Source organism: Trichechus manatus, unplaced genomic scaffold, assembly GCF_000243295.1.
Source record: "Trichechus manatus latirostris isolate Lorelei unplaced genomic scaffold, TriManLat1.0 scaffold00029, whole genome shotgun sequence".
NCBI classification, from domain to species: Eukaryota; Metazoa; Chordata; class Mammalia; order Sirenia; family Trichechidae; genus Trichechus; species Trichechus manatus.
In genome coordinates, this window is record NW_004443965.1 from 8,037,079 (window position 1) to 8,062,297 (window position 25,219).

Genomic DNA, 25,219 nt, shown 5'->3' on the forward strand with positions numbered 1-25,219 from the left:
AATTTATCAAGAAATACATATTTATTGGATGTATGTGTGCACAATTTCTTTGATGTAATGTCCACTGGCCTTATGAGGCACTGTTCTAAGCAGGCTAAAGGTACGCCTCTCCCCAGGCGCTTTCCGTTTGGAATTGCAGTTATCCAGTATCCAGGCTATACGAGCAAGCCAACTTGAAGCTTTGGTTACGTAAGAAGAGTGGTGCAATGTGTGTTGAGAACATCCAGATCTGTTGAAGGAGCCGTGGCCAGAGGTAGTCTACTCTGTACCGATTGGAGTATATTTTGCTTCTTTCTTAAGGTTTAAGAAAGAAGTAGTCCTGTTGCTCTCACAGGTTATACCCTAGACCAGGTGCTAGTAAGACAGGAAATGGACCAAAACTTGGTTTCATTTTAAGAGCCCTTTGATTTGATCCTAAAAGCCCAAGTCCAGACTGTTGAGATGGATAGGAATATAGAAGCTCCTCTGTTGTCTCTTCCTTTGGTCCATCTATCACGTCATTTAGGGCTAACAATACTCTGGATTTGCTTTGTGTCCAACTCTTCTACTACATGCAATCACAGCAGTTTTAGAATGAAGACTGAGACAGTTGCTCCCTCAACCACATCCCGCCCCAAGCACTAATCCCTGCTTACCATCTCAAATTCACAAGTAACAGGAAAGGAAGGGATTCCATAATCAACACAGGCTAGATGACTATAAACTACTCACTGTTGAGTTAAATCCGACTCAGCGACCCTATAGGACGGGGTAGAACTGCCCCATAGGGTTTCCAAGGAGCACCTGGTGGATTCAAACTGCCGGCCGTTTGGTTAGCAGCAGTAGCTCTTAATCACCACGCTACCAGGGTTTCCAGATGACTGTAACCCATCTATTTTGGATTACTTCCTAATGCTTTCTTGCCAAGAATTTCCTCAACAACACGTGTGCTTTGTTTGCAGTTGGTACAAGGCCCACCCCCTTTTAGGCTCGCTGCCAACTGGCTTCAGAATTAACCAGTTAGAAGGGTCTGCTGAATCTGCTTCCTGCCTCTGAGCAATCCTGCTCCAGTGATGCAATCCTGGGAAGTTACAGTACAAAGGAGTCAAACTCGGGGGGCTAAAGGGCAGGTGGCGTGAGGATGGTGAAGACCTTCAGTATTGTTTAAGGGCCATAGGTGATACTGAGGAAGGGGAAGAGCACCATATATACCCAAATAACATTTTCTAGTGGGTTAGTTGTTACATCTTTCTAGGATTAATCCAAATTTTTTTATTAAAACACCATGGGGGGTTTCTAACTGTGTGCTTCTAAATAAACACTATTTTCTAATACTGTTCATTCATTCACAGTAATACCAGGCATGTCAGACTCAAATTCAAACTTCAGCAGCAGCAGCAGCAACTGTAAACTTAGAACTGCCAAATTTCTGGCTCCATTCCAGAGCTACTGAATCAGAAGCCCTGGTGGTGGGTTCCAGGAATCTGTGTTGACAAGCCTCCAGGTGAGTCTGATGCACACTCAGGTTTGAGGACCACTGTATTAGGGCACTCTTTTGCATTCTGCCCATTAACTCTGGCTGTTACAGCAAGGCTGTATTCTACAGGTCTTAGGGAGCAGCCATTTGAAAATTTCTGATCCTGACCGCCCACAGCTCTATCAGCACCTCCCAATATTGCTCAGGACTGTGTGTCTATATGTTCCCTGTAGACCACAATGAATAAGGTATCTGTTAAATAATTGCACTAAATAATTTGCCATCTTCTCTTGGCTTCTAGTGTAGAAGTTACCTTTTTTTTTTTTTCCTTCTTCCCTAACTGGGCCAGGTCTTTGTTAATAAATTTCAGCCTTGTCCAAACAGAAGCGCAAGTTTCAGAATTCATACTCTTGAGCATAGTTTCCAGTCTTGGGGGAAAAAAAAAATCTCTACAATGAACTTACTGCTTTCACTTCAACCTTCTGTACTTCTGGATCGGTAATCAATGTGTTTTACTGTTCTGTGTCCTCGCGTTTGAGCTCAGACCCTTCAATGTGAGATGTTCCCTTTAGATTTAATTCTGTATCCTCTCCTGGGAAAAAATCATGTTTTGCCACACACATCTCACTGCTCATCAAATACCCCAAGCAGAAAGGGGAATGAAAAGCCTTCATTGTCTTCTGTCCAGGCTGCTTTGTTCAGCTGACCATACAGGGCGATCACAGGTCATTTTAGGCGAAAAATTCAAACTGATTCTCTAGTACCTGGTTCTTAATGGCTCACACACACCTTTTAACCTCACACACCTTTTACAGCAGAAGGGCGGTCTATAATTGCAAGTAAATGGGAGTCAGCTCTTCTAAGAGGCCAATCTCAGCTATACTGAGCTCGACAAATCCCCAACTCCTCTCCTATTCAGCGATTACAGTAGTTTATATGCATGCTTGTAATGGCTATTTTTGACTGCCCAATCTTTATTCCCTTTTCCTCCCAACCAACCTACCCATTCCCAATATCCAAAAGTAGTCTGGCTGAAAATCTAAGGGCCCACCTTCCACTATGGCAGCTTATGGGGCCACCAGATTCTTTCCTCCACCATATCCTTTCCTCTTGGACCTCAGTATAGCCATGGGACAGTACTTCATTCAATAATTCTACTCTTTTCCAGGACTATAAATCTTGAGGAAATAATAAATGATTGGCTTTTTAAATATAATCTCAGTGAGTGTGCTCAGAACCAATTATTCCTGTTGGAAATAAGTCGATTCCATAATTCCTACTTCCTGATGCCCAGGAGCAGCCTTGGCTCTGACCACTTCCCAGAACATGTTTCTCTACCCTCTCCCAATCACCCTAGCCTGCTAATAAATTCCCATTTTGCTTAATTAGCCAGAATTGGTTTCTGTGGCTTGCAAACAAATGGAAGTTGAGAACCAGTAGCCCCCAGCCCTAGTATTTGTGACCTAAGACTATCCAGAGGAAATTTTCAGTATAAACAACAAAAAAGCATCCTGTCTTTTCTACAATGACTGGGTTGTAAAGCCTAGGGACCCACCAAGGATGCTGCCGGTTCAAAAGCAGTATTCCTTTTCAAACAGTCATGCAACTAACGGAGCAGGCCACGTAAAGTAGTAACCAGTCATCTCTGAAGAAAAGATGTAAAGGGTATACTAAGAGGGAAGAGGAAGGGATAATTTGTCATTTTAAACTCAGTCTTATCCCACACAGCAGGTTATAACCAGATAAGCACAGGGCAGTAAGCACCACTTGAGAATACAAGTAGTGACAGGTATATGTGAAAAACTAATCAAATCCACTGATTTTAATGCGTATTTAACACCAACTTACCATTAATGTAAAGTTGGAGACTATAATGGAGAATGATAAATGGTCACAGGACTCCTAACATGAATTACAGGTCACTAGTCTAGCCAATCTTTACAAGCTTCCAGGCCTCAGGCCTAGGGTTACTCCATATAAAAAAGGTGACCACTCACACTTATCAGTATTAACTTCCTTTTCGTAATTTACTAGAACTGGAAAAATGTGCTCTATAACAAAATGTATACAATTTAGCAATTATACAAAACATTAATTTAGCAAGATGATACTGGTTACAGTCACCAAAATGAACATTCAACATACTTTTCACTGCCACTTCCGTGAAAAGTTCAGATAAATAAGAAGTCACCGGCTGAAAAGTCACAACAGAAGCAATTTAAACCTTCCATACAACAGAAAAGGTAAATCTTCCGAAACAATACTGCAGACACCATTACTCAGAGGCTCTCCATGCTGCCAAGAGTATTACTGGAATGTTTTACAAAGTCCATCTCCTAATGAGACATCAGCTTTCCAAGACCAACATTTAAAACATCAGATGTAATACAAAATAAGGAGTTCTTTATTATTTACACAAAACTTATACATTAAAAAAAAAAAAAAATTAAGATTCAACAACTTTGCTGACCCCCTGAGGAAGCTGAGCTTTTATGGGTCCATCAAAGAGCCCTGTGTTAATGTTTCACAGTCACCAACCTCCTGGCCACAGGAACAACGTACACTCATCCAGGGCCACTCATGTGGCTTTTTCACTGGCTCTCTAAGCAGACCTTCCCTTTCACTAGGCTTGAGAAGCAAGCCAGGGTTTTCTGGACAACATTAAAGAACACTATCTTCTCCAGCCCAAACTGGAGTATTTTACCAGTATACAAGTTGATTTTTATTTATCCCTTGAATACTTTCAATAAACTCCTTGCATAAGAAGCTTTATTACAACATATACAGGTTTGATACAATTGTTTACAAAAAACGATTATCTAGATTTTTCACCTAAATGGTCTTTTAAGAAATTTCCATTGGCTAAGAGAATTGGTATTTTCTTTCAAACTTGCATTTTCCATGCTTTGAGTTCTGAGAGGTCACAGACATGTTTGTACTCAATAAACACTCACCCTTTTGTACATTAAGAGCTCCTGTATCTTTAGTAAAGAGCACAAAACACTACATTTCTTCAAGCCTTATGCTGAAAAGACATGGTATAGCCAATCTAGACAAACATTTACCTTTGAACAAGAGACCTCTCTGAACAAACAGCCTGTAGCAATAAATGCAGTTTTTGTTTTCTTGCTAGAGTACTATTTAACATTGTTTAGCACATTATTCTGTAGTTTGGGAATAAGAGTAATCTTCTCTTGAAGAAAGCAGGTCCCCTTCTAAACAATAATGTTTAAAACCTACCCCCAAAAATCAAGATAGACCAGCACCAAATGAAGTATTAGTTCACAAAAAATAAACTTAGTTCTTATTTCTTAAAGTTCTATAACCCAGACTTAATAATTTAACTATAAAATCAGCCACAGTATAATTTAAAAATCCATTTTCAGCCCAGGGGGAAAATCTCACACTGATCACCATGAACTTCGTGAATTTCACCAAGACACTTTTTTTCCAGCTTGTATTCTCTTTCAGAAGTGAGCTGTAGGTTACCATCTGTGATGCTTTTGAAGCATAATAATATCCATATTGAGATCTTTCCAAAGAACACAGCATGTAAAGCACTAAACTGTTTTCGGATCTGAGGACTAGCCATGGAAAGGAAGACCTCAGACCTCTCTGAAACAGCCCAAAACCAGTCGTCTCACTGGTCACATTTATTCATCCTCAACAAGATACTGCATTGAGCTTTTTAATTCACAGATTTTATGTTAGTCCTTTAGAACCCAGGGCCTGTGTTTCAGTTCAGAAGTGTCAGGCTATTCAAGCTGTTTTCTTTGTGCAAGTTCCTTGGAGGTCTTGTAAATTTATCTTTGACCTGTGGCAGAAAAAGACAAAGCAGTGATATGCAAAATATCAGCAACACATTGTTTTAAGTTCAAACTATTATCTCAGTGATAAGCTTTTATACTGCATATTTTTTTTTTTAACTATAGAGAAAACATGTTTACTATATCTCTAAGTCTTACCTGTTGTGAATCATGTGACTTTTGACAAGATGTCCTGCTGCCAATGCTGCCATCAGTGACAACTCCCCAGCCATCACTGTAGCACAAACGATTCTGGCAAGCTGCCGGGCATTTTCCCCAGGATTGTCTCTGCAGGCTCCTTGAACACCTAACATCTGCAGCCAGAGACAAACAGCAAGTTTACCCTTAATGTCAGGAGCAACAATTTATTGCTAAGTCACCTAAAATAAGGGCAACTACAGGGGCATCAGAATAGAACTAGACTCTATTGGGAAGTACTATAATTGGCAAGATTTGACAACCAGTACAATGTATATACCACAGCTAACATAACACCTACAGCCTGGCTGGCAGTGCACTTGCTCAGAGTACATGAACCAATCAACATATGCTCTTAATCAACTTTTTGAATTTATTAAACATATGCCTGAGCATGCTTATTTGGGCAAAATGGATTAGGCTGATGGGAAACAAAAGCATCAAAAGACCAGTTGAAACATACTAAGGTGAGTGAGATGTATAGTGCCAGGCAGAAGCAGAATCCCAGGGAGTCAGAACTGAGCTCGAGGTCATGAGACTGTGCCTGATGGTTCATACCTGCAAACAGGCTTGCTGAGGTAGTAGGTTGGTCCCACCACCCACGGTTCCTATTTCTATAGATGGCATGGTGCAACTGATATACAAATCTTCATTTGTGGGACCACTTGCTTCCATTAAAGTAATACAGTTTGAGCTACCAACGTTCTGTGCTGCATCCTGGGGAAAAAAAGAAAGAAAAAATGTAAAATATACTTCCCTCACTAAGAACAACAGAATAGAGGAGACGTGGAGTCTGGAGACCTCACCTGTCCACAAGCAATGTAGATAGCAGTTACAATATTTGCCGCATGCGCATTGTAGCCTCCTATGCTCCCGGCCATGGCAGAGCCCACCAGATTCTTATTAATGTTTACTTCAATCATAGCTTCTGTAGTAGTCTTTAATACCTAGAAAACAGAGTTGTGTGCATTTAACACTCTGCCCCAGAAGATTCAGAGGAGTGTTACCCACATCTATCTACCTCCAGATGACAAGAGTTCAGATGTGGCCCTACTGAAGCCCCTGTCCTCAATAAAAAGAATATCAGTAACGTTTACTACTGTAATGCCACAGACAGATGGGCAAGGTAAAATAAAACAGTCATCTTCAATGTAACATACTCCCATATATTAAACTTGGATTAAAATGTTAATACTCCTTTCCCCAATTTTTTAATCCAATGGAAGATTAACAAAATAAAATATTCATCTGATCACTCACTTCTCTGACCACCTTGGCTGGAATGACAGCTTCACAAACAACAGACTTTCCTCTCCCCTCTATCCAATTTATAGCAGCGGGTTTCTTGTCAGTACAGTAGTTGCCACTAACTGCCAGAATCTGCACGTCAGGGAAAAGCTCGTGAAGTTTTGAAAGCGCTTTCTCTGTACCCTATTAACAAGAATTAAGTTGTTATATTAAAACGCACAAAGTATTCATCTTTATAGATCAGAAGGCTTTTATTTGTACCTATGAAATATTTCTAATTATAATAGCTATACTTCAAAGAAAATGAGCACAAAATAACAGCTCTTTTCTTAACCATTACAGTGACTAATTTCTCCATTAGTGTAGATTCTTAATGTGTTTCTTTCCAAGTATGAGAACCAAGTCCTTTGTAGGCACTGATGAAGAGCATGTAGCTAAGAATACAAAAATGAGAATACGATTCAAATATTAAAAAATACTCAATGAGAATATAAGAATATTCATTTGTCACTGGTAAATGACTAACTCAAGCCATTTTCAACATGTAATAAATTCCATCTTCTATTCATTAAATTGTTACCTAGAAGCTCAAGATACCAAGCCAATAAAAAGAAGTGCGTCATTAAAGTCAGCTTTGTCAGTAATGGAAAGTTGTTGGGATTTATTTACATTACATAAAATATAAACAAACCTTCCGATGACTTCCAGTTAACTAAAATTAACAACTCACACCTCCATACTCAAAAACTACTTACTGACAATTTTTAAAGCTTATGCATTTAGTCACTAGTCTCTCTCTCTACCGATAGTCCTTATAAGCAGGGAAATCACACAATAAACTTTGCTTTACTTTTGAGATTTACTTTTCTGTAAAGAATATTCTCAATCAATTATTTGAATAAGTAATATGATACAAAATTCAAAAGTACAAAAGGGCATAAAGTAAAAACTAAGTGTGCCTCCTACCCCTGTCTCCTGCAACCCAGTCCCCCTCTCCTGGAATAACCACTCTTACAAGTTCTCTGCACCCTTTCAGATATAGTGTATTCATGCTCACCTTTGAAATCATGTTCATCCCCATGGCATCACCTGTCCTCGACTGGAAACGAATATAAAGGTTGCGTCCAGCCAGACTTGTATGAATTTTCTGTAGACGTGCATATCTGTCAGCAAAAGAAGTAAAGATTTTTTTACTTCATTTTCTTAAGAAGATGGAAGTTATCTGAAAATCTAGTTCAATCACCTCATTTTACACATAAGGGAAAGTCCGTGAGATTATTTATTAAATGTCTCGATTCCGACTCATAAGCGACCCTACAGGACAGAGTAGAACTGCCCCATAGCACTTCCAAGGAGCAGCTGGTGGATTCAAACTGCCGACCTTTAGGTTAGCAGCTGAACACTTAACCACTGTGCCACCAGGGCTCCCTTCTTTAATCACATAACATATCAGGGACACTATTCCAACCGTCTCATTCTTCAGTGCCGCAAGAGGGAGCTGTAGAGAATAACTTCATAATAAACCAAAACCAAACCCGTTGCCGTTGAGTCAACAGGGTCACTATGAGTGATTTCATAATAGACAAAAAGCCCAAAGGAAGACAGACATACTAGCCTGAACTATATTAGGGTATCATTTGTATTCATTATGCATCTTTGTAAATTCAATTTTCTGCATTCAAAGTGAATCAACTACACTAATAATCACTTCTATCCTGCTTGCAAAGACTCCCCTGGGGCAAAGTAACAGTCTAATCAAAGTGAGCCTTCTAAAACCAACATACAAACTTACTAGTTTTTTCTCTTAATTTACCTCTGTATTCATTTAGATCACCATTTTTTCCCAACCAAGCATTAATATTACTCATTTTGAATTAACGTATATAAAGTTGGTATTTTGTTGTTACCTAAGAAGGCAATATTTTAACAGTTATGTTTAGCAACCATAGAAAATGGCATCAGTTCTGAAATAAACATCAACCAACATACAAAAGCACTCACGTACCTGCTGGTGCTGTCAAACGCCTCCTTCATCACTGTGAACCCTTCAGCTGTGTCAAGCCAGGCTTTCACTTCTGCGGAGTCACAAGCACGGGGAAGACGCACAACTGGGCCACGAGTCATCCCATCGGCAAGGACTCGGCTGCTGGCACCTCCACCAAGCTATGCAGAGTATGTTACAGAAGCACATATTAATCCTGAAAACACTTCTGCTTGTCCCAAAAGGTGCCCTCGACAGTCCCCAAATCTCCTCTTGTTGCCTTGCCTAGGGTATACTTATCTTAAAACAGGCCAATATATAAATACCAACTTACACCTATTGCTCTGCAGCCTCTATTCGTGCTGGCCACAAGACAACCTTCTGTTGTTGCCATTGGAATGTGAAATTCTTTTCCATCCAAGCACAGAGGTCCTGCCACTCCAACAGGGATGGGCATATATCCGATAACATTTTCACAACAAGCTCCCATCACCTAAAAGGTAAAGTTAGGCTTTAACTAAAATTCTATATTGTAAATACACTCAAATAAACTCATCTCAGCCCTTATCATTAATGATTTTCTTCAAACTTAATCCTTAAGTATATTTTTTCAAAAAATGATTTACCCTTTAGAAGTGTTTAAAATACTAATATTTGAGTAATGACTGTAAACAACAGCAGGAAAAATATTTTAAATTTTTATGAGCTACATCATAAGGTCTGGCAGTCTGCTTCCATAAAGATTACAGCCAAGAAAACCCTATGTGACAGTGACAAATAATCTGTAACACATGGGGTCACCGTGAGTTGGAACTGACATTATAAGCAGAATAAAAATTACATTAAAATAATTTAACGAGAAAAATGACTTATAAAACTATGGACACGTCAAAGACTAGTCAAGAAAAAAGATTAAAAAGCTACAAAGCAAACCCTCTTTAATCAAGAAAATAACCTACCAAGGAGTAATTATAGTCCCTGTAAGGTAGATACTGGAGTGAGGAAGGCTCTGGAAGCTTTTCGGAAAGTATCTGTCGGCGAATAGATACACCTCGTTCATGGGTTTCCATCAGAGTTTCCAATTTGTAAGCCGGGATATGCTTAGCATTGACTAGTCTGATGACCTCAGCATCACTAAGGAATTTTGCACCTTTCTACAGAAATCAAAAAAAAGGGGAGAGTGGAAGATGATGACAAAAGATTTGAAAGACTGTATTACACATTATTCGTAATAAATAACTGATTTAATACAAAGAATTCCTAATTAAAATATGGATCTTTTATATCACTGTAGTTTTTGTAAAACAGACATATAACTTACTCAATATAAATCATGCCAAATGAAAATATAAATATCACTGTAGCTTTTATAATGTAAAGATTTACTGCCTTAATACACATTAAGAAAAATGTGATTTAGCAAACTTCAAGTATGTGTGACATGTAGCAGCTATTGTTAAAACTAGTGAATTTTTTAAAACTTTATTTTTAATGTTTTAAATAGGTAATATAGTCACATGGTTAAAAAATTAAACAGTATAAAAAGATATATATAACAGAAAGTCTTCCTCCCAATCCTTCCGTCTACCCAGTTCTTCTCTACCTATGCTCAAATAGTATAAACAGGTAACCACTGTTTTACTTTATTGTGTATCCTCCTAGAGATTTAATACTCAGATTTTATATATAATTTTTCTCTTTTTAACCCAAACACTAGTGTACATTTTTTTCACTTAATGTATATCTTGAAGCTTTTTCCATATCTGTACATGAAGAGTTGTCTTCATTCTGTTACACCTGAGTAATATTCCATTGTATAGATGTGTCACAATTTAGTTGCTCCTCTAAAGAACATTTTTTCTATTACAAAGAATATTGAAATGAATAGCCTTATATATACATCATTTCACACAGGTGTGATTTTATGAGAATAAATTTCCATAAGTGCTGGCTCAAAGGGTATATATATCATTTTAATAAATATGGTTAAATTCCCTTCTTACCAGCAATTTAAGAGAATGCACTTTTCCCCACAACCTCAGCAGAGTATGTTATTAAACTTTCAATTTTTGATAATCTGATGAATGAAAACATTTCGTGTAGTTTTAATTCTCTTATGAGTGAGGCTGATCAACTTTTAATATTTTTAAGAGTCATTCACACTTCTTTTTCTGAAAACAGATTGATTATACTGTTTGCTTCTAAAAATTGGATTGTTAGTCTCATCAATTTGTAGAGGTTCTTTATATACTAGGGAGATTAGCCCTAGAGTCTTGGATACAAGTCATCAATATTTTCCCCCTGGTTTGTTTGCTTTTAACTCTGTTTATGGTGGTGAAATATATGTGATCTTCTTTGCAAGCATTAACACTAACCCGATTTTTCCAAAGAATATCAAGCTAAACGAGATAGATTAATATGTGGATTACCAATGCAAATTCATTCTTTTAAAATTTACTGAGCACCTATTCTATACAGGGCTGTCTTGGGACATGGACTCAACTTCCCAAGAGCTTGATGTCTAAGGATCAAGATAATCATGTAAACTTGTGACAAAGTCAGCAAGGTACAACTGCCATTAAAAGATAAAAAACAGAGATGACTTCCAGTTGGAGGAACTGAAGGTTTCAAAGAGAAGGTTGCATTCATTTGCCCTAAAGATATAAACACCTGGAGGCAGGAGGGCACCTCAGGTGATAAGAACATAGGGATCCAAAGTTGGAGCCGGTATTCAGAGAACAATGACTTGGTTTGATTCAAAGCTATATGATTAGAGAATGTAGATGAAACAAATTCAAGCACAGAGCATTCTGCCCAGCCAAAATATATATTCATGTTGAATTAAGGATAAATCCAGTAGCTAACCTACCAATAGACTACTTTTATCTTTGAAGTTGGAAGCTTCAAAACTATAGACACTCTTATGAAAAATGTAGAATTGTTCATCTGATAAAGCTTTGTCAACACCAAACCCCTTTAAGTAGAAGAAAAGAAAGCCAGTGGCTGGAAGATCACACTGCTGAGCTACTTAAATTGTAGAGAAGCAGCACATCTCACTGAGTTTCCCTTGTTCTCACTGGGGCAGAGCCGACTCGATGGCAACAAACAACAACAAAGCAGCACAAATTAATCCTGAAAGTATTAATCCTTGACTAGTCTGTGTTCAATCCCCATCTGAACTAGCTTGTTTTAGGAGGCAATGAAGAAAAGAACACCAGCCCACAGGCAGAAGTGAAGACTCAGGCTATAAATCCCAGCACTCCCCTACTCTGCCATGCACTTTGCCCTCTGCAAGTCGGAGACCTCATCTGTAAAATAAATTTACCTGCTCCACAGGTTGATCAATGGAAATCAACCAGTATTTACTTACTTAGAACCTACTGTGTACAAATCCTGGCCCTCAAAAAGATTCAGTCCAGCTGAGAAGACCAGCCGTCAAAAGAGCTAAAACACAATTACTACAAGAAGAAAACACAAGGGCTTTGGGGTTCTAAGGAGGAAGATGATTTGAGTAGAAATAAGAATATCAAAATGAAAGCAAATTCTTTATGTAAGTGCGAAAACTAAACAAATATATAACCAACACATTAAAATTTTTAAGTGAGGTTCACAGAAAAGAAAATCCACAATTAAGATTCTGATGCCTACCCTCTAAATTTTGCTAATCCTATATACAGTGAGATAGTTTAGATACTGGTACACATGTTAACAGGAATGAGGGGAAGGAAAGCGATAAAGAAAAACAGACTCCATGCTCACTCATATGCACACAAATTAAAAATTAACCAGATTAAGTCAACATGGCTGAAACACGGTATTCCCACTGAAGCATTGAGTGGCCTCATATGGTCATGTAAGCAGAATATCCTGTTCAAATCTCTGAAAGGAAAACAAGCTTCCTCGTGAACATAAAGCTTACTTGTAAAGAAAACTAAACAAAACTTTCCTTTTTTGGAACTCATCGCCATGTTAAACCTTTTCCAGGCCTTAACACACGTATGAGAATACAGTAGTTGCTCACCTCTATGACAAACAGTAATAAACTAGAAAGAGTATTGACTCTGGCGTAAGAAAATCTTGGACTCTGTTCCCAGCTTTGCCATTTCCTAGATGTAAAATGACATAAACCTCCTGGAGCCTCAGCTTTGTCATCTAAAAGATGGAGATCATTCTACCTTCCTCACAGGTTGTGGGGAATAAATAAATAAAGAGTACCTGTAAACCATGTAACACCATGCTTAGAACGTAGTAGGTACCAGTAGATATTAGCTTCTTCCTTCCTTTATTAAATGTCAGGTGATTCAAACCAAAAGCTCCTTTTTTTGAGCCCATTTTTGTGGCTATAATGTATACATGTATCTATATGTATGTTGTCGTGTGCCAGCAAGTCAACTCCGACTCCTAGTGACCCCATGTGACAGAGTAGAACTGCCCCACAGGGTTTCCTAGACACAAAAGCTCCTTTTTAAAGAAAGATGCCAAACTTGATTTTGTTTTATCTTCCTCACCTCTGCACTCTCAAGTATCTGCAGACATTCTTCATTAGGCCGAGGCTCCCTGGGAAGTTCAATTTCAGGTTCCTGTGTCTCCAGTATCGGTGAAGTACCGAGTAAGGAAGAGTTACCAACCACAAATGTAGCTCTGTTTGAGGTGTCAGTTTCTGTAACTAAGGGTTTTATAACTTCAGCTGTTTAAGAGATCAAAAGAAATCTCAGAACACTAAACATCAGATCACAATTTTTAAAACAGATTCAACTTTATCACAAATCAGCACTGGAGAAATGGAGAATGAAGAGCATAAAAAAAAAAATCACCTTTTCTTTCTCGGTTTATCCCTGCCTCCTCCCCCGTTGCATGGAATTTCTGGTTATTTCTGACCAGTGGAGATTCACGTCTACAACAATTGTCTGGGACTTTCTTTTGGTTCACTACAGGAGATGTGATAGGATTTTTTAGTGACAGTGTAGATTCTGTCTCTGCTTGTTCAAAGAAGATGTACTTGACAGCCAGAAGGAGAGCTAAACTTAGAGTAATAACTTGTTCAATATCCATGCTGACCATTCTAAATAAAAGAAAGCAAATTAAAATGTTATTATTCAGAAGAAATATAAAAGGCACCACCAAACTTATAAGAGCATACTGTGTTATGATTAATATGTAACAAAACAGGCCACAGTTAACTTACTTAGAGAGATAAAATTGCCAGAGAGAAACATTTGGTTCAATTCTCTTGGACACATTTTCATCCAATTCCAATGAAACCTTAGAGTTTTCTGCTGTACTGTTTTGAGGAGAAGGATCAGCTATCCAGCGACTGTGAGCATGAACAAGAACCAAGCCTAGAGACTGAAATAAAATTTTAAAAATTAAGTTACAGAAAACAACAGTTCTTTAGATCTGTAGTCCTTAACACTGCCCAAGAATGAGTTATTCTAGATAAAATGTTTGGCCTCAGGTATCATCTATCAATGGAACCTAATTTTTTTATCCCCAACAACAGGATACCAGACACTATCTTTCAGGCCCCGCGTTACTACACAAAGAAAGCCCCTGAACTTGCTATATGACTGACTAACCTAGTGACCCCATTATACTATTGAAAACATCCCAAAGCACACGTTTTCAAAGAGAGAGAGAGAAGGTAGAGGAACATGAAAATCTGTTTAGTGTAGAGAGTCTAATCAAGACCAGGAGCCTCAAGGAAATGAAGAACAGGTTTTAAAAAAAAAGGAAGAAGGCAGAACATCGGTGAAAGAGCAAAAAATTGGACAAAGGTAACAAGCACGAAAAAATATTTTTAAAAAGTAGAATATGACACTGGAACCAAAGACATTCAAGGAAAAAGAAAATCATGTAATAATTACCATAATCATCTTGACCCTCTGAGTTACAGGATTTGGTTTATTTTCTTCTTCTTCTAAAACTCGGGCAAAATGGCTGAGCTGCCAAATCGGACGACCCTCACGGCTTTCCCGAGAAAGCTACAAAATAAGTCAGTATTACATTAGGTACTGATGTATTCAAGGCACTGATTCTATTTAGGTAAACTGATGTAATGAGAAATATTAGTTTTCTACTGACTCCAAAAGAAAGAACTGCTCTTACCTCTAATACCAAAGACACACAAGCTGGAAAGAAAGTCATGAACACGAAGTAGTTGGCAAGAACTGACATGCAGCCAAAACAGCACATAATTTCAAGTTGGCGCACCCCTGGTTAAAGAAAAACTAAATTTACATTTTGTAAAGTTGGTGTATTTTTAATGCTATATACACTACAAGGTCTCTTCTTGCAGGAAGACAAATATATGTACAATAAGCTCTTTGTCATCTACTGGAAAAATAATCAGCAGGTCAGAGGTAATACCATGGCTCAGAACACAGCAGAAATAACTACTCAAGGGCAGACACCCTGTCTTCTCTATGTCCCCAACATCACAATGCTAGTCACAGTGGTAGTGTTTAAACAACATCTGATAAGCAGATGAGTTTCCAATCCCCTTTTATCAATTGGTAGTACCTCAATCTTTTGTTTTGAGACAACGGTATACAGGACAGGCTACTCTAATGGAGCAAAACCCCCTACCGCTATACTATTGATCCAATTCCACAAAAGTAATTCTGTGGACTAAAGGCTTTTTATAAAAATAGAATATACTGCCAGTTACCCCATTCCTGATAGGCCATCATAATAAATATCTTATGTGTACGAATAAACTCTAATTTCAATATAACTTCTATGGTGCCTGTTGAAGCTTATATATCTTGGTTAATTTCATTGATCTGTTTGAAACTGATACAATTTAAAATGGCAACTCAAGATTAAAATTTAACAAACATTCCACTACAAACTGTTTAAGGTATCATTTCATAATCTCAAATAAAAGATAACACAATTATAGAGCAGGAAAAAACTTTTGATTACCTAATCTTACTCCCTCACTTTACAAATAACCTAATTAATACACAAAACATATACACACATATATACATACATATATGTATATGTTTATATGTATACATAAATATATCAAAAATATGCACATATACACGTATATATGTAAACGTATATATACATGTGTATATATACATATATAGAAAATAGAAAACATTTACTCATATTAAACAAAAATGCTTAGAAATATAAAATATTTTTTCCTATAAAAACTAACTAGAATAATTAATATCAAGAACTCAAAGTTATACTTTATTTTCTGAATTATATCATCCAATTGACTGAATAATAGAAAAGCAAACATTTAATTTTACAGTAATTACTCCCAAATTTGAAAATTCAAGAGAATACAAAATTATAATAACAAAAGGATTATAAACAACCTTCATTTTAAATAGTAGCTGAATATAATCTTTCAAACTTGGGACCATCAAAACCATACTTAACCAATGCTTTTACAAACTGGGTACTACCATTTCTCTGTGCAATGGTAACTCATGTTGTTGCACTATGTTCTCCATGCATTCTTCCTTACTTTATCCCAAAACAGTCTCTATAAAATCTTTGTGGAATGACAGATTAAATAACTGAATAAGTAGTAATAAATTTACCCTCAGAATGTTAGAAGAAACATCATATATTTAATACATGTATGTATTTAATATATATAATATCCAGTGAAGAGAACTCAGCTAACACTGATTGTCAATTACTCCTTTAAAAGTTAGATAACTTAATTCTAAAAGAATGAAGCTCTTTACTGAGGACACTCAATTTACTCTTCAAAGAAAAAAATAAGGCACCAGGAAACAGACCAAAATAATAGTTATCTAAGTGTGGCCTTTATTACAAAGCCATAAAATCTAGTCCTAATGATTAGGAAACCTCCACAACTGCATGATACATCCATTCTGGCAAATTTCCATGCCAGGTCACAATTTTTATCCTATATAAGGATGAGGAAATATATGTGTTGAGACTAATGCTGGGAACTTGCTAAGAAATACTAGATACTGTTCTGATTAAATCTGCCCTACTGTCCTACAAGACGTTTCCAACTCAGAAACCTGTCCAACTCCACACTCTCTTGAGCAAGAAACAAAGTCATTAATTTAGTTTGGCAATGGCAGGGACTGGAAGCTGCTTTTCAAATGGGCCTTGGAATACAATCTTGGTTAAAAAACAAACAACAAACAAAAACACCAAACATAAAGCCATCAAAAGAGTGGGACAGAGAAAGAGATGGCAATAATGGGAAATAAATAACCTGCCCTGCTACTAAGTTTTCACCAAAGCAGACAGACACAAGGTCAGATATACCCATATATTCACACAATTAAAAAATTTTAAGAGTACTGTCAGACTGTTAAAAAGTCAGAATTTAAGAATAAGCAGTACAAATCTAAGACAGTTTTTACTTTTTATCTACATATTTTTTAATGTATTAAAAACTGCTTACTGACCTGACATGGTACCCACTCCAATCACAAGACATTCAACAAGAGCATCAAGGGTGAACGTGGGACCTAAAATTGCCATTCCACGAGCAATATTTTCCCTTACTTCATCCTAAAACACAGACCAAACATATCAATAAGGTAATTTTTAAAAATGTTAGAACGAATTCTAGGCTTTATACTAAAATCTAATTTATACTCAATGAAAAATATATACAATGAGGCTAACAGGTGTTCAAGATGCAAAGAATGCTAATAATGTAGACGACAACAAAAAAAAGAAACAGATAATGCCCTGCTTCCCTTTCCAATGAATATTTCTTGGGAATATTCCCTTGAGGTGGTGCATCAATCCTGTCATTTAAATGCCATGTAATTAAGTCCTACAAACTTTTGCATTTTGGCTACCAGTGATGGAGGCTCTTAGTTGCAAACTTTTTATGAGACCATGTTAGTATTACAAACCTAAATATTATCCTCTCAACATCTTCAAATAATCATAACTTTCTTAATATGTTCAAAGGATCATAAATATTCATCAAATACATAAATTAGGGTAGAACAATGTACTACTGTATATTCAGATACCGATAAAATATTGTTGAAAAAATGTCAAGTTCTTTAAAGTGATTACTAAACACTAAGACAAAAGTTTAAATGGGAAATAATGCTAGTGTTAATTCAATGGTTTAGAAATAAATCTACTCTGTGGCTTTCTTCCATTAGATCCTGCCTATTCTCTGATGTGTTTCACCAGGTAGATACTCCTATTTATCCAGAAGCTATATTACCATAATTTCTGAAAATCTTCAAAAAGGAAACTGAGGACGATTCCAAATTCCAAAAGTGATGGAATTATGGTTGAGATGCAAAATAATGGGACTTTTCCTGGGGCACTTATGAAGATCAATCTTAGGACTTGACAATTAAACTTGAAGTTTTGGACAACTCCTAAATTTTGGGCTATGAAGAAACCCTATTAATCCTTTCTATTAATGCAAATAAACTGGAAAAAAATTTTTAAAAAAAGGAATACTATTCACATTCCTGTCTCGTAAATAATACCCACCTGTGAATTAGAACTGAGGGCAAACTTTGCTAATGCACTCGCTCTGGAAAGGTCAATCAAAAGTAGGAAAAAGGGCAAAGCTTCACTAAAAAAAAAAAAAAAACCAAGATGATTAGAAACAATTAAGGAAGAAATATGGTTTTAAAAATTCTTTTTGAAATGAACTTTTTTTCCCCTACACATGGTATGATACTCTAGTACATATGTACACCAGTATGTGTACTTTTCTGCAGACTAGAAGGTATATTCTATATTTCTGTGGCATCCCCAAAGCTAAACATATTAGTTACTGCAAATATGCTTAAAAAATCTTTAATATTAAAAATGTAAATATATTTACACAGAAACACATTTTGATAATTTTATAGTGAAACGTTATCCTTAGTAAAAATGTAGCATGGGGAAATTTCATTTTTTTCATTAATCACTACTTGTAGAAAGATCAACAACTTGTCTGAAAACTAAACTGGTAGTTAAAAGCTCTAAAAATCTCCACACCCACTACCCCATTCCTAGGAATATATCCTAAGGAAATGATTATGAATATGAACAAAAATTTAGCTACAAAGATGTTCATGACAAGGAACTTAACTAGAGGGAGTTAAACAGCCTAAATATCCAAACCTAGAAGATTAAGACAATAAATTAAAATATATTTATACAGTAGAACACAGCCAGGACAAATAATAAGTTTAACATGGAAAGATGATCATAAACTATTATTGGCATAAAGAAGTTATAAAAATTTTATTAACAGGTATTAAAATTCGCTAATAGTAAGATTATATGAGATATTTTCCCATATATTCTAAACTTGTGAAAATTTATATATTACCTTTATAACATGGGGGAAAAAGCTCTTAAAAAACATGACAAAAAAAACTGTATTTAGGCTATAAATACTTACTTCAAGCCTGTCAATTCTTTATCTAAGAAATGAATGACAACTGTACTAAATACGAAACTTGAGAAAATTGTGAAGAGACCAGCAATACCTAAAATGACAAAATTCAACAAATTGAAAGAATTTCATCCTTTATTACACAAATAACATTTAGTCTCATACAGTATTTTGAGAGAAACAATACTATTTTTCTCGAGATTATTAAGGTCTCAAATTTATGTAGTGTTTAATCCCCAATAAAAGAAACTACTGGATGCAAGCAGCACACTTTAGCAACACATATTTCCATACACATTATTTAAACCAATAGGTATATTTTGATAGCAAAAAAAAAAAAAAAAAAATCTGATGGCACACAAAAAGTTATATATAAAGTTATTACCCAAAATATATTTTGATCCAAGCTGACGTAAATTCTGGAACTGGAAATAAATATACAGGATTGCTATGCATCGTGTTATTGTCAGTATTATAATGTCACTGCTCAAAACATCCTATTGGGAGAGATAGGAAAAAAAAAATTCAACAGCCTTGGCTTTTAAAATAAACAATCAAAAATAAGAATTTTTATTTGGTATGCACCATTAGTTTACATATTATCATTGTAATATAAATGTAAGAAAATATCAAGTCAAATAAAATTATTAAATGTGCAAATCAAAATTTAAATATGATTTTTAAACAACCCACTGTGTTAAGCCAATATATCATCACAATAACTTCTAATTGTTACTTATAAGAGCTATATTTCTCAAATAAAGCCAATTACACCCATTTGTGCAGAAAACACAAAGTATTACTAGTACATTTCCATAATATATAAGTAAATGGAGATTTCAGGTAAATTCATGAATACTAAAATAAGAGATTTTTCTCATAACTTTTTTCTATTATATAGTCTCTAAAATGAGACACTCTTTACAAACTTAAAACAGTCAATCATCAAATTAATTTCACTAACCTCTTCAAACTTTGGACACTCGTAATTCCAACCACAGATCTTATCATTTCCAGTAAACATGTTCATGGACATCATACAGATGGTTAGTGTCACCGTCCCCACTATCACTTCCCAAGGATGGGAAGCCACAAAGAGGCCGTGCATCCGGAAAAGTCTCGACAACATTGTAGCTACAGGGTCCTTGGATCCTGGAAGGAATATGAAGCGTGAACACTTAGATGGTTCACTGTATTTTTAGAAAAGTGGGCTATAAATCCTGCTTTGTACACACAGTGCCTTGTACATATGAATAATACTTTTGAGGATATTCCTCATAATTCAGGAAAAGAATTATAAAATTAAAATAAGAGGATTCTGTTTTACTTCTTTACTGACAACACTTAAATCCTCTATTACTTGCTGGCAACTAAATTAAAAGCAACTCTTTCTTAAAAATTGTATTAATTCAAGCATCTAAGATCAAACCAAAGGAAGTGTCTCAGCCCTTGATATTATCTGAGCCAAGGAGGCAAGCAATAAGGTAGAAAACAAAAGTGAGAAACAACTATTCACATTTATTTTCTAATTACCCTGATATAAAATACATATAAGCACCCTCTTCATTCTCCACACTCTGGTTACACAAATGGTAAATTACCGAAGAAGTGTCCTCCTGTAAATAAGTTCAAGGGCAGGGACCCATTAACTTTTTTACTCCATCCAACATATGATATAATGTCACTAGCAAAATGATGTCTAATAAACCTTCCTAACGTTGTTGCTACCAGAGAAAAGTTTTTTCTGATAGATGTCTCTACATTAAGAAAAAGACTTATAATTTTGTTGTGGTGGCTACTTTTCTTCTACCACAATCAATAATGAGACTAGAAGACCAAATGAAAAGTATTAGACGTGAAAACCTCTCAAAACGTATAGCTAATCAAAATGCCAGAACAGTAGTAGAAAAAGACCTGGCCAAAGTATATGTCTATATTATTCAAAATATTCCCACCAGAATTTATATATAATTTTGATTTAATGACTGCCTTGACTAAATTTCCCCATGTTTGCTGGCTAAACAATAATTTTGGTATTCTGATTTCTTTAATCTGACATAGCCATTGACCTTTAATACAGGAACTCGTAAGTCCTACTTCTTACATGAAAATTAATGCTTATGATAAAGCTATTAATTACCCATAAAAATCAATTAAAATTAAAGGTTAAAATGTAAGTCAATTTATTGCCATTCCAGCAAGAATGAATGAACGAATCTCACATTAATGGTAATAACTAAGACAGTGACTGATTTATTGAAGACAGAAAATAAAAAGGCAACAAATTAAGGAAAAGAAGACATAAAGCTATCTAAAGGGTTGAAAGAAAAGAAGAGTAGCTTTTAGGAACCAAATCAATAACCAAACCTCACCTCTCACTACATCACTCCATGTTCTCTACATTTCAACCATACCAAGCCATGATAACTGGTTTTCAAACCTCATGTCACAACCCTTCATTAGATCATGAAATCAATTTTGTGAATCAGAACTAATTCTTTTAACTAAAATAGAGAATAATAACATAAAAAAATAGCCAAGGGTAAAGCATGTAGTATGGGTAGGTATTATTTCTTAAAACTTTACGTTTCATTAAACTCTACGTGTGTGTGTATAGAATGGGTTCCAACATAACATGTAGGTTGAAATTTAAAATGTCTGGCACCCACCAAGGTATATCAATGTGTCAAGCATTTGCCTGTGTTTATTCATGCTTTTTTTTAACCTTCCACCCTGTGTCTTACATTTTACCCTCCAGCACCTTGCACTCAATACAGCCGCTGTTCAATAAATACCTGTTTAATTAAAAACAAGTTCTTAAACTATACCTGTTGCCATAGAGTCGATTCTGACTCATACCAACTTTATAGCAACATGCAATTTATCGGCACCTTGAAACAGACCTAAGTCACCTAGCTATGGATATAATATTACCCCTCCCCAAGATAAAAGGCTGAATATAAGCCATTCAGGAACATATTAATAGGGGGTGGGGATTGAGGAGAAGCTATATTTTATGTACTACACTGGAAAACGAACAAATACTTTCCATTAAATTAGCAGGTACTGGGGCAACTGGTGGTGGTGGGACTTACAAACTACTGGAGAGCTTTAATCATACCTTAGATTTGGACCCTAAACTTAATTACAACCAAAAGCCTCATAATGGTCTACTATCACATAGTTCCTTCTTACTTTTAAATTAAAAAAAAAAAAAAAAACCTACAAACTAGTCTAAATGAGCAACTAGCATCAAAGTTTCAGAAAGTGAATTAACTAAAAACAAGTTTCAAAACTATGTCAAAATGAGGGGGAGTCACTGCCTAGGTGGCACTGAGCTGCTATTAAGAGTGATGGAAAAATATGGAAACTGATTGTGGTGATGGTTGCACAAACAATGAACGTAATTAATGCCAGTGAAGTGTACATGTAAAAATGTTGAAATGACAAATGTTTTGTTACGTATATATATATGTACCACAATAATAAACTACGTCAAAATGACTTCTAATCCCCTTTCCAAAAAAAGCCCTCAACTCAGATTATTTCCTATCAAACAAAATTACTCTTTGAGCCTTTTTCCCTACTAAAAAGTTAATTCAGTTGAAGTAAAACCTGAACTGCTAGCAGGAAGGAACCTCAATTTGATCACAATTGGTTTATCATTATTAACTCATAATGATACATGAGGCACATTATGTTTTCCCCTCAAAAGGTTTCATGGTAGCATTGTCAATTCTGCAACATTTTTTTCCTAGGTGTAAAGGAGTCTTTGTAACATTCAAGAAAAAAATTACACATGATCCTGTGAGCCATTTCCAAACACAGAACACCACCTATTTGAAAATACAAACGGAGCAGTCAAATGTATGCAGGTGTGTCAAAAGTAATCATAATTGTAAACAGTCTCATTTCTCATGAGCACCCTCCCTATTTCTCATGATTGTGCAACGCATTTACATGCCACGGAACCCAATCCTCCACATTCACAAGCAGTTGCAAGTGGCACTAGTAGGCTACAGGATATCTCATGAAAATTCAACAGACAGCACTTAAGCCATGCTGTAATTTTATTTAAAAAACAAGTTAAACAGGCAACATATGCCTTGCTTAAGTACGCTGCAAACACTTCTCAGACTTTAAAAGAATGGAATCCTTAAACTCTAATTCAAACTGCTACAGAAACCAACTAGCACAGCCAATTGTGAAAAAGGATGCTTTGGCATCCTACTCTGATTCTTTCCTCTCACTCAACACTCCTCCTGTTCTACACATTCCAGTACTTGATTATACACTGTCTTCTTACATTGTTCTCAAATTAGTTAATGTGTGCGTTTGGTCTCTTTGAAGGCTAAGAGCCATGGTTTATATTGCAGTCGTTTTAAAACCCAACAGGATCTAGCATTCTGCTCTCAGCGTAGTACCCTAGAGAGGAAAAAAAAAAAAAAAAAACTGCACTCAAAATGAGGAAATACGGATTCTACACCCAGCTCTATTATATGCTACCTGTATGACTGTGTGAGTCACATCTCTCTTTTCATTCACTTGCTTCTTCATCTATAACATTTGGATGAAGCTGGAGTTCCAAAGCTCTCTGACAAAGACAGTATTAAGTGAAACCATATAAAACCTCTATTTTTGACGGTAAGAAACGGTCAAATTTCAAATATCAGCAATTTCATATAAGTCAACCAAAATAGATTCTATAATGTGGCTATTATGAAACTAGGCCAGAAGGAAAACACACACACACACACACACACACACTCATTTTATTTTGAAATGGTTGTGCCATACACACAACAGTTTTCATATGTTAATGCTGTAATCTATGAATAATTATTACTATTCTTAACCTTCATTTTGCTAATTCCTGTTTTTCCTTACTGTCAAGCTTACCATAAATTCCGGAAAGACACTAAAAGAAAGCAGGCCTGCAAAATCCAGTCTATCCCCAAAGTACGGCCCAGGCCTTTGCTAGGTTATCTCTAAATCATAAAAGGTCTTTTACTGCATGGACAGGAATATAAATTCACAAGTAACCAAACAAAAAATACATTCTTTACCTAGTGAGACGCTGGAATTATGCACAATTATTCAGTATGAATCAGAAACAAATGCTTCCTATATAAATTTTCTAGAGCAAGTCTAAGAAGGCATGTCCTCAAAACCCTGAAATATTTCAAACGAGTATTAAGATAAAGTACATCGACCTCCTCCTACCGCAGAAATTGTGAGATTTTTGAACCTCCAAGGTACATTTTCCCTAACCATAACCAAATCCCAAAAATCTACAAGGTATAAACTAAAAGATACCAGCACCAAAAAGACTACTCCCCTCACAAGAAAAAGAAACCATTTAAGTCTTTGGGCGAGTCCCTACAGAGGACTCTGCAACCTCTCAACCCGTTCGTCCACGGCTGTGAGTTAGTCAAGAGCATTTATGGAGATTTTCCTCCGTTACTTAAAAAAGGTGCTGACGAACAGCAACGCCTGGGCGTGAACTAATCAGGGACCGCGCAGACTCTTTTTCCGTCCTCTCCGCGAGCTGCCGGCGCCGGGCTTGCCCCACAGCCTCGCGGCATTCCTCGAACTAGGGGGCCCCCGTAGTCACCCTGCCTGGCACTGTCCGGAGCCCCGGTGACTGTAACTGCGCGGCCAGCACTGAGCACCTCGGACAGGACCGCCGAACAGGGGCATGCCCCGCCAGTACACCAATCGTCACTACGGCCAAGAAGAGGCCGGATGCCGCCCGCCCGTCAGGCCCAGTCTGGTCCCAGGCTCCCCCGAGAGTGGTGCCATCTGCCGTTCGAGCGGCCGGGCCTCAAGGACGTCTCCTCGCAGTGCCAGCGGGCGGGCTGCCACACCGACAAAGCCGCAAACGCAGGTCCAGCCAGGCCGACTGGAGCTGCCGGCAGCCACTTCCCGGGTCGGGAGAAACTCGAAAACCGCTACCAACCAGGCCCAATCCCGCCCCCACCCACCGCCCCAGCCCCTCTTCATGGCCTCCGCCGGCCTCACCTCTCGATCTCACTAGAGGCCACCGAACCTGGGCGCCGGCGTTCCGGCTGTCTCCAGTCAACGGAGACCCAGAGCGGAAGAAACCCTCGACTTACGCACGCACGGAGCCGGGTGAGCCTGCGACCAAT

General features: G+C 36.9%; 1 protein-coding gene across 3 annotated transcripts; it reads right to left on the reverse strand.

Moving 5' to 3' along the window:
- Positions 1–1,886: 1,886 nt before the first annotated feature.
- Positions 1,887–25,219, reverse strand: HMGCR (3-hydroxy-3-methylglutaryl-CoA reductase). Of its 3 annotated transcripts, none has more exons than XM_023729514.1 (20): positions 25,092–25,219; positions 20,035–20,222; positions 19,456–19,567; positions 19,077–19,164; positions 18,170–18,254; positions 17,107–17,212; positions 14,795–14,901; positions 14,554–14,670; positions 13,875–14,035; positions 13,504–13,751; positions 13,198–13,376; positions 9,649–9,843; positions 9,024–9,182; positions 8,714–8,871; positions 7,766–7,871; positions 6,721–6,840; positions 6,267–6,407; positions 6,019–6,177; positions 5,422–5,576; positions 1,887–5,270 (listed from the first exon to the last, which is right to left on the reverse strand). In XM_023729514.1, exons 2-20 carry the CDS (start codon positions 20,197–20,199, stop codon positions 5,216–5,218), a joined length of 2,616 nt encoding a protein of 871 aa, XP_023585282.1. In that variant the 5' UTR covers positions 20,200–20,222; positions 25,092–25,219; the 3' UTR covers positions 1,887–5,215. The 3 variants fall into 3 exon arrangements, with proteins under 3 accessions (XP_023585282.1, XP_023585281.1, XP_004374550.1); XM_023729513.1 differs by lacking the exon at positions 25,092–25,219 and adding an exon at positions 23,377–25,038 and having other exon boundaries at positions 6,721–6,891; XM_004374493.2 differs by having other exon boundaries at positions 3,462–5,270; positions 6,721–6,891.

Bases quoted from the DNA above. Each gene is read 5' to 3' on its own strand.
- HMGCR (XM_023729513.1), bottom strand. From the start codon at position 20,199: ATGTTGTCGAGACTTTTCCGGATGCACGGCCTCTTTGTGGCTTCCCAT. The intron at 14,036-14,553 runs GTAATTATTACA...ATTTTATTTCAG, and splicing joins AGAGGGTCAAGATGATTATG to TCTCTAGGCTTGGTTCTTGT. The intron at 8,872-9,023 runs GTAAGTTGGTAT...TACTCTGCATAG, and splicing joins GAGGCTGCAGAGCAATAGGT to CTTGGTGGAGGTGCCAGCAG.